Source organism: Carcharodon carcharias, chromosome 3, assembly GCF_017639515.1.
Source record: "Carcharodon carcharias isolate sCarCar2 chromosome 3, sCarCar2.pri, whole genome shotgun sequence".
Taxonomy (NCBI): Eukaryota; Metazoa; Chordata; class Chondrichthyes; order Lamniformes; family Lamnidae; genus Carcharodon; species Carcharodon carcharias.
The window spans coordinates 17,414,092-17,438,163 of record NC_054469.1 but is presented as its reverse complement, the minus strand read 5'-3'; the positions used below and the strand labels follow the sequence as shown (position 1 = coordinate 17,438,163).

Below are 24,072 nucleotides of genomic sequence, written 5' to 3'. Positions count from 1 at the left end.
GCTCTCCCCTCAACCCCCTTTGAATAGAGGAACAGGTGTAGGCCATTTGGCCCATCAGGCCTGCTCCACCATTCATGGCTGATCATCTACCTCTACCCCATTTTTCCCTAATATCCCCATATCCCTTGATGTCCTTAGTTTCCATAAATCTATCGATCTCTGCTTTGAACATACTCAATGATGGAACTTCCTCAGCCCTCTGAGGTAGAGAATTCCAAAGATTCAGCGCCCTCTGAGTGAAGAAATTTTTCCTCATCTCAGTTCCAAATGGCCTGCCCCTTATTCTGAGACTGTTTCCCCTGGTTCTAGACTCATGAACCCGGGAAAACATCCTATCCATCTCTACCCTGTCACACCCTGTAAGAATTTTGCAATTTAAACAATACAGGCCCAGACTCCTCAATCTCTCCTCATAAGACAATCCCACCATCCCAGGGATTAGTTTGGTGAGCCTCCGGTGCACTCCCTCTATGGCAAGTACATCCTTCCTTACACAAGGAGACCAAAACTCCACACAATACTCCAGATGTGGTCTCACCAAGGCTCTATACAATTGCAGCAAGACATCTTTACTCCTGTACTCAAATCCCTTTACGATGAAGGCCAACATATCATTCGCCTTCCTAATTGCTTCCTGCACCTTGCATGCTAGCTTTCAGTGACCCATGAACAAGGACACCCAGGGATCCCTTTGGACATCAACTCTCCCCAACCTCTCACCATTTAAGAAATACTTTGCCTTTCTGTTTTTTCTACGAAAGTGAATAACTTCACATTTATTCACATTATATTCTATCTGCCATGTTCTTGCCCATTCACTTAGCCTGTCTAAATCCCCTAGAAGCCTCCTTGCATCCTCCTCACAATTCACATTCGCACCCAATTTTGTCTTGTCAGTAAGTTCGGAAATATTACATTTGGTCCCCACATCCAAATCATTCATGTAGACTAAGAAGCTGTAGCCTCAACACTGATTCTTGCGGTACCCCACTAGTAACAGCCTGCCAACCTGAGAATGATGCGTTCATTCCTACTCTCTGCTTTCTGTCTGTCAACCAATTCTCAATCAGTATATTAGCCCCAATCCCATGTGCTCTGATTTTGTTTACTTTGGCCCAAAGTTAAATAAAAACAAATCAATGCCCCCATGCCTCCAGATTAGCTCAAAGGTTGGTCTGAAGTTGGCTCCTCACTATAGCCAATGAGATGACCCTGGGGTCAAGCAGGCAGCTTCCTATTGGTGGGGTCATAAAACGGTCAATTGAAAGAAGTAACTGGTCTGTAGCAACAAATTGTCACATCAGGGTTTTCTTTAATTAAAAGTATTTTGAACCAAAGGTATCCTGCCCTTAGACTTTTCTTTCCCTTTTACTTGTGTGGTAAATTGAATTAGATGGTTAAGTACCATTTGCAATTCCTCAGAGGCTGAAACAGGCTGTGATCGTATAGCAAGGCCCTAACAGAACGGTCGGCGTACCTACACCTCATGGACTGCAGCGGTTCAAGAAGGCAGCTCACCACCACCTTCTCAAGGGCAATTAGGGATGGGCAATAGATTCTGGCCCAGCCAGTAACATGCAAAAAAAAGACCTGGACAATATTCATACTTAGGTTGATAGTGGCAAAGAACGTTCATGCCACACACAGGCAACAAGAGAGAATCTAATTCTAACAAGAGAGAATATATCTGTTTCTGCTTGATGTTTAGCATCAACATCGCTGAACCTCCCACTATCAACATCCTGGGGGTTACCACTGACCAGAAACTGAACTGGACTAGCCATATAAATATTGTGGCTACAAGAGCAGGTCAGAGGCTGGGAATCCTGCGATGAGTAACTCACCTCCTGACTCCCCAAAGCCTGTCCACCATCTACAAGGCACAAGTCAGGAGTGTGATGGAATACTCTCCACTTGCCTGGATGAGTGCAGCTCCAACAACACTCAAGAAATTCGACACCGTACAAACTAGCCTGCCTGATTGGCACCCCATTCACCACCTTCAACGTTCACTCCCTTCACAGTGGCCACAGTGTGTGCCATCTAGAATATGCAACAACTCCTTCAACCTTCACCATGTTCCAAACACATGACCTCCACCACCTAGAAGGACAAGAGCAGCAGGTACATGGAGTGGGATTTTCTGGCCCTCCACCAGGAACATCCGGTCCCACCAAAAGTCAATGGATGTTGGTGGCCCCATGTGGGCTGGAAAATCCCCGGCAATGGGAACACCGCCACCTGGAAGATCCCCTCCAAGCCACACATTGTTCCTTCAATGCCGCTGGATCAAAATCCTGGAGCTCGTCAACAGCACGCTGGGTGTACCTACGCCAAATGAACTGCCAGTTCAAAAAAGTGGCTCACCAACACTTTCTCCAGGGCAATTAGGGATGATAGTTTTGTTAGCTTTGCCGATGAATTTAAGAAAAGAGAGACTTCCTCTACTCTGTACTTACCGAGGCTGTGAAGCAATGATCGGATTCACCAGATTTAAACAAGACAAAGTCCTTGATAAAGACAGCGATGGCTCTCAGGATGAAGGATAGAAATAAGTGCATGTGGATGTAATTTCGTGTACAGTGCAACTTCCTGCAGGAAAAATGAACAGTAATGATCTTATAAACGGCCCATATTGAGGAGATGATGGTAAAATAGCAAAAGCTCAACATCACAGCAGGGCAACTAAACAGGCAGCGATGGTAGGTGGTGATAGAGCCTGCTCATTGACCACTGTCCTCCTTGCTGACCTCAACTGCTTCTGGACTGTCAACATACCGATTTCAATAGCAGCCAAATCACGGTTGGGGAGGCGACGGTGTCGTGGTATTGTCACTGAACTAGTAATCCAGAGACCTAGGGTAATGCTCTGGGGACCTGGGTTCGAATCCCACCATGTCAGATGGTGAAAAATGTGCTTATGACAGGTGTCTGGTATAAAATACAATTGAGAACCAAGTGGAATACAGAAGGTTCAGCAGGGAGGTGAAAAAACAAATAAGAGAAGCAAAGAGGGATTATGAGAAAAGACTGGCAGCCAACATAAAGGGGAACCTCAAAGTCTTCTATTGGTACATAACTAGTAAGAGGGTGGTAGAAGAAGGAGTAGGGCTGATTAGGGACCTAAAAGAGGATTTACAATGGGGCATGGCTGAGGTGTGAAATGAATACTTTGCATCTGTCTTTACCAAGTTAGCAGGTGCTACCAAGGCCACTGACAGAGGAGGTAATTCTGACATTAGAAGGGTTCAAAATTGAAAAGGACAAAGGACATAGGCAAGTTGGTGGAGTGGGCAGATAGGTGGCAGATGCAGTTCAATGTGGAGAAGCGTGAGATCATGCATTTTCGTAGGAAGAACATGGAGAGACAATACAAAATAAGTGGGTTCAGGATCAGAGGGGCCTGGGTGTATATGCCTGTAGATTATTGAAGGTGGCAGGACAGGCGGAGAGAGCAGTTAATAAAGCATACAGTATCTTGGACTTTATTAATAGTGGCATAGAATGCAAGAGCAGGGAGGTTATGCAGTGCTTTTATAAGATGCTAGTTAGACCTCAGCTAGAGTATTGTGTACAGTTCTGGGCGCCACATTATAGGAAGGATGTGGACGCACTAGACAGCGTGCAGAAGAGGTTGACAAGAATGGTTCCAGGGATGAGAAACTTCTGTTATGAAGACAGACTGGAGAAGTTGGGACTGTTCTCCTTGGAGAGGAGAAGGCTAAGGGGAGATTTGATAGAGATGTTCAAAATCATGAGGGGGCTGGATACAGTAGGTGGGGAGAAACTGTTCCTGCTTGTAAAAGGATCGAGAACGAGAGAGCACAGATTTAAAGTGATTTGCAAAAGAAGCAAATGTGACATGAGAAAAAACTTTTTCACACAGCGAGTGGTTTGGGTCTGGAATGCACTGTCTGGAAGTGTGGAGGAGGCAGGTTCAATTGAGGCATTCAAGAGGTCATTGGATGATTATTTGAATAGAAACAATGTGCAAGGGTACAGGAAAAAGGCAGGAGGATGGCACTAAGTTATAATGCTCATTCGGAGAGCCAGTGCAGACATGATGGGCCGAATGGCCTCCTTCTGCGCTGTAACATTCTGCGAATTAGCGACGGACAAAAAATGATGGCCTAGCCAGTGATGTCCACATCCTGAGAAACAGTAAGGGGAAAAAAAAGAGGCGGGGGGAGTGTGAGGGAAAACCTTTTTACGCAGCGAGTGGTAACGACCTGGAACTCGCTGCCCACGAGGGTGGTTGATGCAGGGATGATCAATGATTTAAAAAGGAAATTGGATGGGCGCTATGAAGGAAATAAACTTACAGGGCTATTGGGATAGAGTAGGGGAATGCAGCTGACTAGGTTGCTCCGCAGAGAGCCAGCATAGACTTGATGGGTCGAATGGGCACCTCCTAGGCCTTCAAGACTTTATAACATTTGTAATTCTGTGGGGGAAATGTTGACTTTGAGCAAGAGTGAGGCAGGGGAAATGTTAGAACGAATGCCCCTCCGCCCCCCTCAGCAACTCCCACTTTTACTTCAATTGACTTCTAATTGCCCAAAGTCAAAGGTTGTGTCTTTAACAGACAGGTGAGAGCCCCTCCCACCTTTCTCGAGAGCACCGATTTGCTATCGCAGCTGTCAATCAAGTACGGCTTGAGGTGCCTCAGCTGTAATGCCCGGTTGTAATCCGCTACTTTCAGCTTCTCTCCCCATCTCTCCTGTGGGTCAGGGACACCCTCCGGTACCTCACTCCAGTGGGCATTCTTTATCAACGAGTCCACACAGCGCGTAGCCAGGTGGCTACTTAACCATGTTAAGCATCACACTCCAGTCTACATGTGTCATCAGCTGATGCCTACAAAAAGAACGTGGCCAATGAGACTCGTTGCATTGCCCAGCCAATTGCAGCACCCCTCAGCGCACACAGTGAATCTCGACACCTGATTTGTCATCCGAGCGAGTTTCGGTCCACTAAACTGAACTTCATTTAATCTGTTATAAAGGCACAGTCAATTTCACAGGCTTCAAAACAGGTTCCCCAACATTTGAACCACCCCGATCCACCCTAGCCCTCCAGGGAAACCTCTGCCAGTGACTGGAAAGGAAATTCGACAACACCTTCCAACCTGCCACCTCTACCATCTAGAAGGACAAGGGGCAGCAGATAGATGGAAACACCACCACCTGGAAGTCCCCCTCCAAGTCACACAGCATCCTGACTTGGAAATATATCGCAGTTCCTTCACTATCGCTGGGTCAAAATCCTGGGACTCCCTCCCTAACAGCACTGTGGGTGTACCTACACCACATGGACTGCAGCGGTTCAAGAAGGCAGCTCACCATCACCTTCTCAAGGGCACTTAGGGATGGGCACTTAAAATGCTGGCCTAGCCTAACTAGTGACGCTCATGTCCTGTGAAAGAACAAAAAAAAAAGCTTGCATTTATATAGCACCTTTCACAACCTCAGGACCTTCCTGAAGCGCTTCAGAGTCCATGAGGTGTTAGTCACTGCTGTAACATAGGAAAGGAAGCATGATTCTGCTAAAAACACAGTGGATTCCCTACCTGAAAATACAAAGGATTATCATAGCAGCCGTCAGGGAGAAGAGGGACAAACTGTGCCCAACCGTGTAACTGGTCTTCACTGCCCGATAGAATTCTTCCTGAGGGGTAGAGAGAAGCGTTCAGATTATTTGCATTGTCTTCAGTTTCGCTGACACTAAAGTGTGAGCCAAAGGCCATCTGCTTCACATTCCACCATCTTGGTAGCTGCTTGACACAACAATAGACGAGTTAGGTTTGGATGTAGAAAGCCTATGATCCAGGAAGAAACCATTTGGGCCATCGTGTCGTGACCACAAAGAGCCATCCAGCCTAATTCTTAGTCCATAGCTTTGTAGGTCAGGGTACTTCAAACCCATTTCCAAATACTTCTTTGAAGAGTGCTAAGGGTTTCTGTCCCCACCATCCTTTCGGACTCCTTCTCAGCTCTGCTGAAAAAATTACTCCTCAACTTCCTTCTAATCCTTCTGCCAAAACTTTAAATCTGTGACCCCTGGGTTACTGACCTCTCTGCTAAGGGAAATGGATCCTCCCTATCCGCTCTATCTGGGCCCCTCATCATTTTATACACCTCAATTTAATCTCCCTTTAGCCTCCTCTATTCCAAAGGAAACCACCCCAGCCTATCCAATCTCTCCTCACAGCTAAAATTTCACAGTCCTGGCAACATCCAATTGTACAGGGCGTTGGTGAGACAACATCTGGAGTACTCGGTACAGTTTTGGTCTCCTTATTTAAGAAAGGATGCAAATTCAGTGACTGTTCCCACGACTGATACCTGGGATGGTGGACGTGGGCCGGGGGTTATCTTATGAAGAAAGGGCTGGGCCTGTATCGATTGGAGTTTAGGAGAATGAGCAGTGATCTTATTGAAACATGTAAGATCCTGAGGGGGCTTGACAGGGTGGATGCTGAAAGGATGTTTGTGTGGGAGACTAGAACTAGGGGACATAGTTTAAAAATATGGAGTCTCCCATTTAAGTCGGAGATGAGGGAAATCTTTTCCCTCAGAGGGTTCTGCATCTTTGGAACTCTCTTCCCCAGGGAGCAGTGGAGGCAGGGCCAATGAATACTTTTAAGGCAGAGGTAGATAGATTCTTGATTAACAAGGGAGTCAAAGGTTCTCGGGGGTGGGTAGAATGTGGAGTTGAGGCCGCAATCAGATCAGCCACGATCTTATTAAATGGCAGAGCAGGCTCAAGGAGCTGAATGGCCTACCCCTGCTCCCAATTCGTATAAATCTAGCACAATCACTCCCTTCTTGTATTGTGGTGACCAGTACTGTATGCAGTACTCTAGCTGTGGTCTCACTAGTGTTGTACACAGTTCTAGCAAAACCTCCTGCTTTTATATTCTATGCCTCAGCCAAGAGAAGAAAGTATCCCATATGCCTTATACTTTATCCACCCATCCTGCTCCCTGCAGGGATCTGCGGACATGAACTCTAAGGTCCCTCTGCTCCTCTACATTTCTCACTCTATCACCACTTGGCTTTCCCAAATGCGCTGCCTCACCCTTTTCCGGGTTGAATTCCTTTTCCCACTTTTCTGTCCACCTGACCAGCCCATCCATCGATAACTTTCAATAATTCGTCCACTGGTGCGGTCAGGCTGACTGACCCGTAACTGTTTAGTCAGCCCTTGATCCCTTGTCCGTCAACAGGGTACTCCTTTTACTGACCAAAAGAAGAGGAGTTGTTGGCTAATCACGGATACTTGCTTCAAGTTCTGCGATCATTTTCATATATTGGTCATGAAAATATTGGAGATGCTTTTCGGACTGAACACGAGGGTTGGAGATGGCAAGCCATAAGAACATAAGAACTAGGAGCAGGAGTAGGCAATTCAGCCCCTCGAACCTGCCCCGCCATTCATTACGATCATGGCTGATCTCATTTCGGCTTCAACTCCAAGTTCTCGCCCTCTCCCCATAACCTTTCAGCCTGTTACTAATTAAAAATCTGCCTATCTCCACCTTAAATTTATTCAGCGTCCCAGCATCCACTGCACTCCAGGAATATGGCAGCCCTAATGCACACAGGTACGCAAGTTTACTTTGCAATGAAACAGGGAGGGGGGAGGGTGGGTGTTATTATGCCTAATGTCAATCACAGTTAAAATGGTCCGTGGATCGCCTCATGACAGTGTCAGGTGAACACAAAGGAAGAATTATTTACGGCATCTCTGAGCACTTGGCAGCTGCTAGTTTGCAATGGGAGCGCTTCAGATCAAAACTACTTCTTTGTTACAGCAATTGTGTGCGCAGTTGTCCGAAGGTGTGCCTGGTTAGCTAATTTATAAACCTTATAAACTTTAAATAGATTCGACACTGAGTGTAAATCATTTCTGCTGGCCGGCTGCAGAAACCATCGTCACTAGAGTAAATTGTTTAGCAACCACCATTAAAAAAAAAACCCCAGCTGGCAGTTTTTATAAAAAAAAAGTCTTGCCTGCGAGGAACCTTTTGCTCTTGAGCTAAGGCTTCCGCTGATCGGAGTAGGCCTGGATTTCCCACGGCCTCTCTTCCTGCCAGTGCGCGGAGAATCAGCCCTCAGGATATTTTATTACTCATTTACTTTGAGGCATAAGAAAGGGGATTAGACTGTTATCCGAAAAGAATGTGCAGGGTTACGGGGAGAAGGCCGGGTGGGGTGGAGCGGCACTAAGTGAGAGCCGGTGCAGGCTCGATGGCTGAATGGCCTCCTTCTGCTGCGCGGTAGCAATTCGGCGATTCTGTGAAGTGACTAACAGATAAACGCTGTGAGCGGACCCTGTGAACTATCAGCACAGAAGGAGTCCATTCAGCCCACTGTGCCTTTGCTGGCTCTGAAAGCCCTGCTGACTTAGTTTCGTTTTATTATTCGTTCATGGGGTATGGACATCACTGGCCAGGCCAGCATTTATTACCCATCCCTGGTTCAGAGGGCAGCTGGGTCTGGAGTCACATGTAGGCCAGACTAGGTAAGGACAGCAGATTTCCTTCCCCAAAAGGCGTTAGTGAACCAGATGGGTTTTTATAACAATCGACGATTGGTTTCATGGTCATCATTAGATTTTTAAATCCAGGTTTTTATTGAATTCAAATTCCACCATTCCCAGGTTCCCAGAGCATTACCCTGGGTCTCTGGATTACTAGTCCAGTGACAATACCACTGCGCCATCGCCTCCCCAATTTCCATTTCCCTGCCCAAACCCTCTAAAACTTCCTGTTCCATTCTTTGAAAAATTAAAGCCGCTTTGGATTCTGCTCCAGCCGCTATTTACAATCAGGCATTTCACGTTGTAATCAATCCTCGACATAAATCTACTTTCTTCCTAGCCTCTCCCTTCGTTTGTTTGGCGATGTCCTTGAATTTCTCTTCTGTGGCCATGGGACCGACGATCACGGAACGAGATGTCTTCTTTAAGGTGCGGCTTGCTTTACGAGGAACGTAAGAGCAGGAGGCGGCCATTGGGCCTTTCGAGCCTGCTCCACCATTCAATAAAGATCGTGGCTGATCTGGTAGTGGCCTCAGCTCCATTTTCCTGCCTGCAACCCACCCCCCCCCCCCCAAATAACCCTCAACCTCCCTGTCTAACAAAAATTGGTCTACCTCAGCCTTGAATAAATTTAAAGGCCCAGCCTCCCACTGCTTTCTGGGGAAGAAATTCCACACACCAGCGACCCATAGGGTTGGGGGGACAGAGTTTGTTCTCATCTCCGTCTTAAAAGGGAGATCCCTTATTTTTAAACTATGTCCCCTAGTTCTAGTCTCCCCCCCACCCCACCCCAACCAGGAGGAGACATCCTCCGGGTATCCATCCTATCGAGGCCCCTCAGGATCTTACGGGCAGGGTTTTGACCTTGGCAATGCGAGCTGGCCGGGGGTGCGGTTGGGATGCCGACTGCTGCCCGCGATCGGGCCCGGAAGGCAATGTCACGGTGGCGGGCCAATTAAGGCCCGCCCAGTGAAAGACGGGAGCGGCAGCGCTCAGCGCTGCCCTGTGTGGGCATGGTGGGCAGTGCAGGCGCGAGGCCTAATCTGTTTTCAAACTGATTTCACAGGGGCCCATTTCCACAGGACTGATGGATTTTTAAAAAAAATAAATTAAAGATTTTATACATGTTATGAAACGTGTCCCCTCGTGCCACTCCGTCACCTGAGCAGGGACGTGTTACTAATTCAAAAATTAAAAGCTTTTATTTGATTTTCCTTTGCTTTCGGAAACCTCATCCCGATCATGTGGATGAGGTTTCCAAAAAAACGCGCTGAGGCCCTGCTTGGCTTTTCCGCCCGCCCACCAACTGTTAAGGTCGAGCTGTGTGGATCGGGCCACCCCCTTCACTGAGAATTTCCTGGCCAGGGCATGGCCTCCAACAGGAAGGAGCGTTCATTAAACCTTGGAGTCAGGAGCTGTAGGAGCGCCTCCTGCTGGCCTATGCCGAACTCCAAACCGCTGGCCCATGAAAGCAACCCTGACCCCATTCCCCTGCCTCACCCCCACCTCCGACCACCCTGCAGTTCTTTCCCATCATACCCACCACCACCACCCCCCCCACCCAAAAGCCCCACTCTTTTTTTTTAGTATTGATTGACGGAATGTGGGCGTCAATGGCTGGGCCGGCATTTATTGCCCATCCCTAATTGCCCTTGAGAAGCCGCTGCTCTCTCTGCTGCTGGGTGGGGCCTTAAGCCAGCAGCCAACGGGCTTTAAAGGTGTGACAAGATCTGGCAGCTCATGACTGAGATGAGGCCCAAATTTGGGTTCTCAATTCTTGCACCAACAGGAACACTTTCCCTCCATCTTTCTCCATCTGCACTCCTCATGATTTTGAACACCTCCATAAAACCTCCCCTCCTCAACCTTCGTCTCCAAGGAGACCGGCCCCAGATTCTCCAGTCTATCCATGGACCTGAAATCCCTGGAATCATTCTCGGGAATCTTTTCCACGCCCTCTCTAAGGCCTTCACATCCTCCCTAAAAAGTGTGGTGTCCAGAGCTGGACACAATACTCCAGTTGAGGCTGAGCCTGTGTTGGTTCATCATAACCTCTTTGCTTTTGTACTCTTATGCCTCAATTTATAAAGTCCCAGGATCCCAATTGACTTTTTAATCGCTTTCTCAACCTGTCCTCTGCCATGTTCAACTATTTGTACACAGACTCACAGGACCCTTTGCTTTTGCACCCTCTTTAGAATTGTTCATTTTTTTTTATTGCCTTTTCTCGTTCCTCCGACCAGAATGCACCACTTCACCCAGGGCAATTAGGGATGGGCACCAAACACTGGCCTTGTCAGTGACGCTCACATCCCATGTAAGATTATCCAAAAAAAAAAATCACCTGCCAGGTGTCTTCCGATTCTACCCGCCCGTCTATATCCTTACAAAGTCTATATACCCTCATGAAGGCTCACCGCCACCTTCTCAAGGGCAATTAGGGATGGGCAATAAATGCTGGCCTTGCCGGCTTTACTCACACCCCATGAACAAAAAAAAAAACCCTCATCCTCAAAGCTGATTTGCTGAATTTGGGATGGAGCAGTGCCCACCAACCACTGCGCACCCCCCCCCGCCCCACCCCACCCCACAACAACCGGAGCACCCGATCAGGCCCCAAATCCCTAATTTTCCTTCTATTACATGGAGTTCACACACGGAAACAGGCCATTTAGCCCAACTGGTCCATGTTGGTATGTATCCTCCATATGTGCCTCCTTCCTCCTTACCTCATCTCACCCCATCAACATATGCTCCTATTCCTTTCCCGCTCCAGTATCCTCTTAAATGTAATTATCCCATTCAACTCAACTACTCTTCAAGGCAGGAGGTTGCAGGTTCTAACCAATCTTTGGGTAAAGAAGGTATTCCTGATTTCCTTCATGGGATTTATTAGTGACATCCTTATATGGAAGAATTCCAGTTTTGGACTCTCCCACTAGTGAAAATATCTTCTCTAAGGGGTCACCTCTCAGTCTCTTTCCTACACCTCAGTCTACTCACTCATTCCTGATGGGGAGCTCTCTCAGTGTCAGATAGATGGGGACACCACCACCAGGATGTTCCCCTCCAAGCCACACTCCACCCTGACTTGGAAATATATCGGCCGTTCCTTCACTGTCGCTGGGTCAAAATCCTGGAACTCCCTCCCTAACAGCACTGTGGGTATACCTAAACCACGTGGACTGCAGCGGTTCAAGAAGGCAGCTCACCACCCACCTTCTCAAGGGGCAATTAGGGATGGGCAATAAATGCTGACCCAGCCAGCGAAGCCCACATCCCGTGAAAGAATAAGGAAAACCCCCTCATACTTGTAAATCCGTTTTGCACCTTTTCTGTTGCCTCCATATCCTTTTCATAATGTGGAGCCAGAAACTGTGCCCAGTGCCCCAAGTGTGGCCTAAGCAAAGTAACACAAATTTTCAATCTAGAAATGAACCCTAGTCCTTGGTTTGCATTCCTGATGGTCAAATGAACCCGAGTCATTAAACGGAGGGGAAATCCCTGCCCCCGACATATTCCCTGACGACTGTTGCCGGGGGGAGGTGGAATCTGCACTCGTGGTCAGCCATTTTGAATTACGTGTGAGTCACTCGCTGGGTTTGATGAGAACATGCACCGAGGAACAGTAACAGGAAGCCAACAAACCTCGTTGGATGCTGTGCTGTTAACGTATCCACAGGCCAGGATGTAGGGGCGGGAGAGATCGGCCCAACCTTGGCTTGTACAGATCCTGCTGACTGTGGCTGGAAGGCAAACGTGTCGCGGTTATTCATAATTTTGGACTGAATTGTGACACAGCAATTTGCATTTACAGAGCCTCAAAAGTCCCAAGATGCTTCACAGGACAGTAATAAGACATTCACAAGGGCATGTAAAGAAAAAACAGCACTTCTATTGTTGGAAAGAGAGACATATGGCCAATTCTTTTTGTCTTGCACTCATCAGGACAAACACAAGAATGCCAAATTTCAAACAATCGCAATTTGCACTACAGAAAAAAAAAAATGCTGATTGGTTGGCAAGTTGACTCTAATTGGCCGAGGTGTTACCATGGAGAAAGCAATAACAACAGGCTCCCCAAGCTCCAAGGTAATACAAAAAATTGCCCATTGCTCTTTTTTTTGGCACCGTCATCCAATGCACTTCTTCAAAATGGTGGCCATGGGATCCTTTACAACCACCTGAGAGGTCAGAGAGGCCTTCGTTTAACACCTTATCTGAAAGATGGCATTTCTGACAGTGCAGCGCTCCCTCAGTACTGCACTGGGAGCATCAGCCTCAATTTTACGTTTAAGCCTCTAGAGTCGGGCTTGAATCCATGGCCCTCTGACCCAGGAGCTGATTCATGGTTGACATGGCAGCAACTCTCACGAGGAACACCTAGACTACTCGCGCGATGGATGAATAACTATCCAGTGCCATTGGTTAACACTTGATTGGTATTGAAAAGCCATCATGTTAAGCTATAACCTACATAATTAAAAATCCTCTGTCAGGTGTATGAATTGGGAGCCTTTATCTCTGAGGTACTACAAGGGAAACTTGAAAAAAATCTTGATTCTGTGTGCCTCACTTGACACAGGCACGCACTGCAAAATTTGGTGCTCTCTCCGTATGATTATTTGAGTGGAAGGATAATTGTTGGCGATGATGCCGTCCAGGTCTTCACACTGGGAGTAACGTTATCCGACACCCTCAGAGTCATGAGGGTAAATGTCACCATCTACAAGTCAGGAGTGTGATGGAATACTCTCCACTTGCCTGGATGAGTGCAGCTCCCACAACACTCAAGAAGCTCGACACCATCCAGGACAAAGCAACTGCTTGATTGACACCCCATCCACCAGCTTAAATATTCACTCCTTCCCCTACCAATGCACAGTAGCAGCAGTGTGGACCATTTTACAAGATGCACTGCAGCAACTCACCAAGACTCCTTCGACAGCACCTTCCAAACCTGTGACCCCTCCTTTCTAGAGGAACAAGGGCAGCAGCTGCATGCAGGTTCCCCTCAAAGCAGCACACCGTGCTGATTTGGAATTATACACTCCATTCATTCACTGTCGCTGGGTCAAAACCCTGGAACTCCCTCCCTAACAGCACCATGGGTATACCTACACCACATGGACTGCAGCGGTTCAAGAAGGCAGCTCATCACCACCTTCTCAAGGGCAACTAGGGGATGGGCAACAAATGCTGGCCCAGCCAGTGACAGTCACAGCCTCGGAAGGAGAAAGAAAGTAATTTTAACATGGTGTCCTGATGTGGATCTGGCCTTGTGGATGAGCTGACTGTTTTAGAGAGTTGTTTCTGTGATGGGAGGCCTACTCGCAAGGTCAGTTTTGCGCCTGGGCAGCCATGTTGAAAAACCAATTCCACAGGTTCCCCTTTCCTCTTTGGACAGACACGAAAGTCAAACAAAACACTTAACGGTGAGGTAAACAGGCTGTTCCCGCTTGCCAGTGGAATGGTAATGGCGGGTCCAAGTTTGAGATATTCCCACCACCCAAAAAAGTTATGTCGAGCTCAGTTCCCTTGTGGAATTCTCTGGCTCAAAATGCTGCTGAACCAAGTCACAAAGCATCAAGACTTCACCGAGACACTGGGTGGTAGCTTCTGCTCGAGCTGTCCTACAGGGTGAGGCGCACCAGAGGACGGGGAGGGGACTCTCCAAGAAGGAGCTAAGTGGAATCAGCCATCATTTTATGGGATAAGAACATCAGAAATAGGAAATGGAGTAGACCACACAGCCCATCTGCCATTCAATATGATCCTAATTGATCTTGGGCTTAATCTTTTCCTGTGCTGTCCCCATCTCCCTTAATTCCCTGAGACACCGAAAATCTGTTTATCCCAGTCTTAAATGGATTCAACAACGGAGCATTCACAACCCTCTGGGGTACTGAATTCCAAAGATCCACAACCCTTTGAGTGAAGAAATTTCTCCACATCTCAGTCCCAAATGATTGGCTCCTTACCCTGAGACTGTGCCCGCGTGTTTTAGATTCCCCGACCGGGGGGAAACAATCTTTTAGCGCTCACCCTACAAAGCCCCTTCATAGTTTCAATGAGATCGCCTCTCATTCTTCTAAATCTAGGTCCAGCTACCCCCGGGGCAAGATTGAATAAGGGACTTAAAAGACAGCAAGAGAGTCAAGAGTTACCTCCGATGTCCGGGAAAAGTGCAGGCAAGAATGGACAGGGCCTCTCCACAGCCTCGCCAACCTGGGCAGGGGGCCAACAGGTGATATTGTCCCACATTCTTTGGCATCCTGCAAAGGAAAACATTCATCCTTAAAATAATCAGATCTCAAAACGTTAAGCTTCAAAATATTACACCCTAAAACACTGGCCCTCAAAATATTAGACCCTAAAGAATTGGGCCTTAAACTATTAAGACACTGGGTTGAATTTAACAGGGGGAGGAGCACATCCCTCCTGGCCGAAAAGCCAATTAGCAACTCGACTTTATATCCGGCTGCGCCTCAGCAATCTTATGCTGGGAGTGGCCTTAACTACCCGAGAGTGTGCCCCTAAGGGATAGGAAATCCTGCCCCCTGAGAGGTGCCAGCCATTAAGACTATAGTCCCAGCAGTGCCAGAAGTAAGCAGTGGCTATTGCTAGGACTACAGGCAGTCCCAAGAAGAAAAGATGTCTCCTGGACTTAAAAGTTAGTCTGGGTGTTATGGTTGGGGAAGGATTGGGGTCACTAGCGATGGGGGTAGGGGGAGGGTTTTTTCAAGGCTGGGGGAGGGACCTTATCACTACTGAATTCAAGGCAGGCATCTCAAAATTTATACAAACTGCAAAACAAGTTGTGACAGTTGTTTCAAGTTTCCCTTTGGGATTTAAACAACTCAGACTTCATCATCGGCTGTGTCATAACAAAAGTTGGGGGCTCGTCCAGGATATGTTTGAAATTCCTTGACGGGGTTGGAGTTGGTAAATCTTAAGGTTACGAGCACGAGAAACACTTTGAACTCAGGAGTTGGGGTGAGGTTTTTTTCAAATGGTGAGACTACAATATGGCCTTTGCAATTGCTAAGTCTTGACTGGGAGTTGAAGTTATAACTTTAGTTACTTTTTGTAAACCAGCCAAAGTTAAGTTACTGGAATTGGTGGATAAATTACAATTGGGGCTACCTGCAGGGGCTAAGAAAGCAGATATAATTGAGGGTATAGCGCAGCATTTAAAGTTGGAAGTGATACCTGATACTAGTGAGTCCCAGCTGGAGGTAGTGAGGCTTCAATTAGCAATGAAGATATTTGAATTTGAACAAGCAAAGGAACTGATAAAGCTTGAGCTAAAGGCAAAGGAAAGAGGAAGAGCATTTCAAAGGGAACAGGCAGAAAGGCAGGAGAGCGAAAGAAAACAAGAAAGGGAATTAGAAATGGCAAAGTTAGAAAAGGAGGAAAGAGGAAAAGAAAGAGAGGGAGAGAGAAGAGAGAGAGAGTGTGTGTGTGTTCCGGCTTAAAACGCAAGCAGTTAAAAAAAAGAAGGCAGCAGATGAGGCAGGACTTATTTCCTGATCAGAACCCAGTGCGGAGATGTTTAAATTTGTACAAACTCTTCCAAAGTTTGAGGAAAGAGATGTTGAAGCATTCTTTATTTCATTTGAGAAGATAGCTAAACGGATGAAATGGTCACAGTAAAACTAGACATTGTTGTTACAATCCAGGTTGATGGGTAGAGCGCATGAGATTTATGCTTCACTGTCAGAAGAAATGTCAGTGAACTATGATGTGGTTAAAAAAAAGGCTATTATGAATGCATATAAGTTGGTTCTTGAGGCATATAGGCAGAAATTAAGGAACATGAGAAAACAGCCTGGAAAACTTATATTGTGTTTGAAAGAGTAAAACAAAGTAATTTTGACCGGTGGATACAAGCATTAAAAATAGAGACAACATATGCAACTCTTAGAGAAGTAATTCTTCAGTAGTGAGAACTCACGTGGAGGAACTGAGAATTGAAAGAGTGAGGCAAGCAGCAGAGTTAGCGGATGATTTTGAGTTAGTTCATAGAGCTAAACCTTTTTTCCGGTCACCCTTTTAAACCAGAAAAGGATAGAAAGTGGGAAGGTGAAAGGAAGGTGGGGAATCAGGGAAGAGGGGAAGGTGCAGGAGGTTTTTTCTCAGAATAAAAAGGTGCTGACAGTGGAAGTGACATTCAAAAATTGAGGTGTTTTCATTGTAATAAAGTTGGTGTCAGGATGATATAATAATGTTATTGGAAATTATTTTTTAAAATAGAGTTCTAGTGGGGTCTGTGTCTATATGTGTGTGTATGTGTGTCGTAATTGGATTATAGCCAGCTAGTCTGGGTGCTTTGATGTATAGTAGTTTTGAGATGTTAATTAGATAAACATAAGGAGGGTAGAAGATAAAGTGTAAATTTGCATTTGTTAAAAGAAACCATTCAAGACTGCAGGTGAAATCTTACACCTAGTTAGAAGACACCAAGCAATGTGTTTATTTTTTTCAGCTTCATAATAAAATTGGTGGGATGAAAGAATGTTATTGTTAGAAGAGGTAAAGTTAAAACCCAAGTGATATAATGTAAAATTTACATTCAAAGAGAAAGATACGTATAAAGAAAAAAGGAGGTTGTGTGTACGGTAGAGGCATTTTAAGATCCAACAAGTGTGAGAAGCCTCCAGCCTGTAAGCCTCAAGCTTGTCTGCAAGGACCCAGAGCTGAAAGAAACTCATTTTGAATGCGACTGTTCAGGGTATGCTCTGCCAGGTGTCTCTTTAAATCTATGAGATTTACTGTTGCCTCAACGGGGTGTACCTGAGAATCAGGTTAATTAGAGGATCTTTGCAGTTATTATAGTAGTAATTTTTTAAGTATGTATGTGTTTACAATCTTTCTTGAACTAATAAATGTTTAATTTAGTTTTATAAAAACCTCTTGAGACTCGGTGGTCTTATTATTACTGAATTCAAAGCCTGTATCTTGAAACATGCAAATTGCAAAAATGGGTTATGTCAGTTGTTTCAAGATTCCCTCTGGGATTTGAACAACTCAGCCTTTACCATTGGCTGTAACACAGTAATTGGGGGCTTGTCTAGGACATATTTGTAATTTCTTGATTTTTATTGAATTAGTGAATCTTAAGGCTACGAGTACGAGAAGCACTTTGAATTCAGGAGTGGGTGTAAGAGTGATATTTTAATGAGAAAATGGAGACCGGAGCATGTCTCAGAAATGAGAGCTAGAGGGAGGTACAATAGATTGTTATCCCATTAGGGTACAGAAATGAGATTCTGACGATTGCTCATGAAATTCCAATGGGGAACATTTAGGAATTAGAAAGACACAGGCAAAAGTACAGAAACATTTTTATTGGCCAGGATTGCATAGGGATGTAATCAAATTCTGTAGAACATGTCACACATGTCAGGGGGCAGGGAAACCAGAAGCAGTGATTATGCCGGTACCTTTAATCCCAATTCCAGCATTTGAAGAACCTTTTACTAGTGTCATGATTGATTGTGTAGGACCCCTCTCTCGGACTAAGAGTGGAAAGCAGTGCTTACTGATAATAATGGGTGTGTTTACCAGATTTCCTGAAGTGAAACCTTTAAGAAATATTACAACTAAGAAGATTGTGGAAGAGTTAACTAATTTTCTTTACAAAATATAGCTTACCTAAGGAAATACAATCTGACCAGGGTTCAAATTTTATGGCACAGCTGTTTAAGGAAGTAATGGACAGTTTAGGGAAGCGATGTGTAGTGGTATTGTTACTGGACTGGTAATGCAGAGACCCAGGTTAATGCTCTGATGACCTGGGTTTGAATCCCACCATGGCAGATGATGGAAGTTGAATTCAATAAAAACCTGAAATTAAAAGTCTAATGATAACCCATGAAACGATTAACGATTGTTGATTGTCATAAAAATCCATCTGGTTCACTAATGTCCTTCAAGGAAGGAAATCTGCTGTTGTTACCCGGTCCAGCCTACATATAACTCCAGACCCACAACAATGTGGTTGTCTCTTCAATGCCCTCTGAGTGAGGGCAATTAGGGATGGACAATAAGTGCTGGCCACAACCCATGAACATGTTTTAAGTTAAAAAAAAGTTTAAATCAACAGCTTATCACTGGAGTCACAAGGAGCTTTGGAAAGATGGCACCAAACTTTAAAAACTACGATAAGAGTGTCCTGTCAGATTATCCAGAGGATTGGGATAGGGGAATTCCATTTGTTATTTTGCTATTAGAGACGCTCCTAATGCATCGACTGGTTTTAGTCCTTTTGAACTGGTTTATGGTCGTGAGGTAAGGGGACCACTGAAATTGATTTATGAGAAATTAGTGTGTCAAAATCCAGAAACTACTCTCCTGGATTCAAATCAAACTTTAGAGAGAGATTAGACAGAGCATGTGAGTCGGCTAGGGAACGTTTAAAGATATCACAGCAAGTGATGAAAATAAAAACAGACAGGAAAGCTACAGCTTGCTATTTTGTTGCTGGAGACAAAGTGCTTGTTCTGTTACCAGTACTGGGTGACTCGTTAAAGGCAAAGTTTGGTGGGCTTACAAAGAAACTGAGTGAAGTTAATTATTTAATAAACACTCCAGATAGAAGAAAGAAGCAGAAGATATGTCATGTAAATATGCTTAAAAAGTGCTTTGACAGAGAAGAGACCAAAAGGAGGGGTTAATGGTGGTAGATGATGAGTAAGAGGTAGAAGTGTAGGACTCGGAAATTGATTTTCCTCTAATCAAATTGGATAATGGGGGTTACTTGAAAACTTAAATGCAATATTGAGTTACCTTCCAAACAAGCATCAAAGTTATTTGGAAAAGCTACTGCAGTCACACAAACCTATTTGTGGGAATAAGTTGGGGAGGACAGATTTAGCTATACATGATGTCTCTGTAGCAGTTTCATCTTTGATCAGGCAACATCTTTATAGATTAAATCCGGAAAAGTTATCACAAGTACAGAAAGAAATTGATTTCATGCTTCAAAATGATATCATTGAGTCCAGTTGCAGTAACTGGAGTTCGCCTGTTGTACTGGTACCGAAGCCGGATGGAACACAAAGACTGTGTGTGGATATCGAAAGGTGAATGTGGTTACAAAGGTGGATTCATATCCCATACCACGGGTTGGAGGATTGTATTGAGAAAGTGGGACAATCGAAATTTATCACAAAGATTGACTTACTAAAAGGATATTGGCAAGTACTGTTAACGGAGAGAGCAAAGGAGATATCGCCTATTTTGACGCCAAATAGACTCTCTGGGCATGATTTTACAGCCCCGTTTTGGCAGGAGCAGGGCCATAAAATGCAGCGAGACATTCTAAACCCCATTGACTTCAGTGGGAATGTAAAATCCCACTGTCGTGAAATTCTGCCCTATCAGTTCAAAGTCATGCCATTTGGTATGAAGAATGCACCTGTCAAAAACTGACAACCAAGTAATTGCGTGTCTGAGTAATTGTGCTGTTTACATTGGTGACAATAGTTTGCAGTCAGAGGCGGGAGGAGCATTTACAGCATCTGGAAGAATTATTTACTCGACTACAAGAAGCTAATTTGGTGACGGACTTGGCTAAAAGTAAATTTGCAAAAGCTCAAGTTACATATCTAGGCCATACCATTGGACATGGTAAGGTGGCTCCGAGAGATGTGTAAGTCAAAGCTATCGTGGATTTCCCAGCGCCTACAACAGAATGAGAAGTTTGGAGATTTCTGAGCATGAGTGGGTTTTACCAGAAATTTGTACCAAATTTTATCCGAGTGGTTGCTCTACTGACTGAACTATTATAAAAGAACAAGAAGCTTCAATGGGCACTGGAGAGTCAGAAGGCATTTGATAACTGTATTAATTACAACACCAGTTTTGGCAGTACCCAATTACACTAAGCAATTTAAGTCCACCGTTGATGCAAGAGATATAGGCACTGGGGTCGTACTGTTACAGGAAGATGACACTGGAATTGAAAAACCGATAGGATATTTTTTGTGGAAGTTGAATGTACAACAGGGAAGATATTCAATGATTGAAAACGAGACGTCGGATTTGGTGTTAGATTTCAAAATGCTGCAATGCTATGTGGCAAACAATTTGTCAGAAACAATTGTTTAAACTGACCACAATCCCTTTAAAGTTTCTGGACAAATTGAGAGACAAAAAAAGTGCAAAGCTATTCAGATGGAGCTTATTAATACAACCATTTAATCTACAGATAACACATGTCGCTGGACGAGAGGATCTGATTGCAGATGCGTTATCAAGAGTTTGAGGCTTAAAGGGAAAATTGGACATTTTAAAATCTGGACACTGAACTGGAATGATTTCTGCTGATAACATAACAAGGATTTGTATATTTATTGTTAATGCATGCATCTGGTAATGGGATAGTGTAAGTACATAGTTAAATATAGGGGATAGTATAAGGTGGGTTAATAAAAAATGAAGCTGTCTTTTAGAGTCATGACGGTTCATTTTTCGATAAGGAGGGAGGAGTCAAAAAGATATCTTAATGTTATTGGAAATTATTTTTTTTAATGTTATTGGAAATTATATTTTTTAAAATAGATTTCTTAATTGTTTTTTTTTTAATTCATTCATGGAGTGTGGGCATTGCTAGCTAGGCCAAAATGAATCACCCATCCCTAATTGCCCTGGTTCAGAGGGCATTTATAAGAGTCGACTACATTGTTGTGGATCTGGAGTCACATGTAGGCCAGGCTAGGTAAGGACAGCAGATTTGCCTCAGATGGGCTTTTACAACAATCGGTAATGGTTTCCTGGTCACCATTAGATTTTTCATTCCAGATTTTTCCTTGACTGAAATTTTATTGAACGGTGAGATTTGAACCCGGGTCCCGAGAGCATTACCCTAGGTTTCTGGACTGCTAGCCCAGTGACAATACCACTATGCCACTGCCTCCCCTGCTAGTCTGGGTGCGTTGATGTAGAGTAATTTTGAGATGTTAATTAGATAAATGTAAAGAGGGTAGAAGGTAAACTGTAAATTTGCATTAGTTAAAAGAAACCATTCAAGACTGCAGGTAAAATCTTACACCCAGCTGGAAGACCCCAAGCAATGTGTTTATTTTTTTCAGCTTACTAATAAAATTAGTTGTTAGAAGAGGTAAAGTTAAAAGCCTAGTGACACAATGGAAAATTTACATTCAAAGAAACATAGAAATTAGGAGCAGGAGTAGGCCATTCGGCCCTTCAAGCCTGCTCCACCATTCATTATGATCATGGCTGATCATCCAACTCAATAGCCTGCTCCCGCTTTCTCCCCATACCCTTTGATCCCTTTCGCCCCAACAGCTATGTCTAACTTCTTCTTGAAAATGTACAATGTTTTGGCCTCAACTACTTTCTGTGGTAACGAATTCCACAGGCTCACCACTCTCTGGGTGAAGAAATTTCTCCTCATCTCAGTCCTAAATGGTTTACCCCGTATCCTCAGACTGTGACCCCTGGTTCTGGGCTCCCCCACCATCGGAAACATCCTTCCTGCATCTACGATAAAAGCAAAATACTGCGGATGCTGGAAATCTGAAACAAAAACAGAAACTGCTGGAAAAACTCAGCAGGTCTGACAGCATCCGTGAAGAGGAAGACAGAGTTAATGTTTCGAGTCCGTATGACTCTTCATCAGAACTAAAGAGAAATAGAAATGTGATGAAATATAAGCTGTTTAAGGGGGGGGTTGGACGGTGAAGCTGGATAGAGGGCCAGTGATAGGTGGAGGCAAAGGAGAGATTGCCAAATATGTCATAAACAAAAAGGTGAAAGGGGTGTTGACAGAGGTGATATTAGCTAAAGGAGGTGCTAAGGGTAGAAAGCAGGATGAGCAAGTGACAGATGGCCCTAGTGGAGGTGGGGTGGGGTGGGATGGGGCGGGGGGGAGGGGATTGAAATAGACTGGAAGTTGGGGATAAAACAATATGGAAATAAATTGTAAAAATAATAAATAGAAATAGGTGGGAAAAGAGAAAAAATATATAATAATTATTGGAAAAAAGGGGAGAGGATGGAGGAGAGAGTTCATGATCTGAAGTTGTTGAATTCAATATTCAGTCTGGAAGGCTGTAAAGTGCCTAGTTGGAAGATGAGGTGCTGTTCCTCCTGTTTGTGTTGAGCTTCACTGGAACAATGCAGCAGGCCAAGGACGGACATGTGGGCATGAGAGCAAGATGGAGTGTCGAAATGGCAAGCGACAGGGAGGTCTGGGTAATGCTTGTGGACAGACTGAAGGTGTTCCGCATAGCGGTTACCCAGTCTGCGTTTGGTCTCTCCAATGCAGAGGAGACCGCATTGGGAGCAACGAATACAGTAGACTAAATTGAAGGAAGTGCAAGTGAAATGCTGCTTCACTTGAAAAAGAGTGTTTGGCCCCTTGGACGGTGAGGAGAGGGGAAGTAAAGGGGCAGGTATTGCACCTTCTGCGGTTGCATGAGAAGGTGCCATGGGAGGGGGTTGTGGTGTTGGGGGTGATGGAGGAGTGGACCAGGGTGTCCTGGAGGGAATGGTCCCTATGGAATGCCAACAGACTGGGGATGAAGGGAAGATGTGTTTGGTGGTGGCAGAACTGCCAACTCTACCATGATGCCACCAAACACATCTTCCCTTCACTCCCCTGTCGACATGCCGTCGGGACCATTCCCTCTAGGACACCCTGGTCCACTCCTCCATCACCCCTTCACCTCAACCCCCTGCCACGGCACCTTCTCATGCAACAACATAAGGTGCAACACCTGCCCCTTTACTTCCCCCTATCTCACCGTCCAAGGGCCAAAACAACTCCTTTCAGGTGAAGCAGCGCTTCACTTGCACTTCCCTCAATTTAGTCTACTGCATTCCCAATGCGGTCTCCTCTACATTGGAGAGGCCAAACGCAGACTGGATAACCGCTTTGCAGAACACTTTCGGTCTGTCCGCAAGCATGAACCAGACCTCCCTGTCGCTTGCCATTTCAACACTCCACCCTGCTCTCATGCCCACATGTCCGTCCTTGGCCTGCTGCATTGTTCCAGTGAAGCTCAACGCAAATTGGAGGAACAGCACTTCATCTTTCGATTAGGCACTTTAGAGCCTTCCGGACTTAACATTGAGTTCAACAATGTCAGATCATGAACTCTCTCCTCCATCCTTACCCCCTTTTTCTAATAATTATTATATATATATTTTTTATATAGATTTTTTCTTTTCCCACCTATTTCTATTATTATTTCTACAATTTATTTCCATATTGTTTTAGCCCCACCTTTTAGCCTTTTTCAATCCCCTCCCCCCAACCCCACTGGGGCCATCTGTCACTTGCTCATCCTGCTTTCTACTCTTAATGTCATCATTAGCACCTCATTTAGCTAATATCACCACCATCAACACCCATTTCACCTTTTGTTTATGACATCTTTGGCAATTTCTCCTTTGTCTCCACCTATCACTGGCCCTTTATCCAGCTTCACCTGTCCAATGCTCAAACAGCTTATATTTCACCACATTTCCATTTCTCTTTAGCTCTGATGAAGAGTC

At 45.0% G+C, this 24,072-nt stretch overlaps 1 protein-coding gene across 1 annotated transcript in view; it reads right to left on the bottom strand.

Moving 5' to 3' along the window:
* Positions 1 to 24,072, bottom strand: part of LOC121275974 (vasoactive intestinal polypeptide receptor-like) — a 79,834-nt gene that overhangs the window by 38,574 nt on the left and 17,188 nt on the right. Inside the window, exons 4-7 of the mRNA XM_041183917.1 lie at positions 14,712 to 14,819; positions 12,193 to 12,290; positions 5,570 to 5,667; positions 2,460 to 2,592 (exon numbers count right to left, since the gene is read on the bottom strand). Coding sequence (XP_041039851.1) covers positions 2,460 to 2,592; positions 5,570 to 5,667; positions 12,193 to 12,290; positions 14,712 to 14,819 — 437 coding nt within the window. The remainder of the gene's footprint in view (positions 1 to 2,459; positions 2,593 to 5,569; positions 5,668 to 12,192; positions 12,291 to 14,711; positions 14,820 to 24,072) is intronic.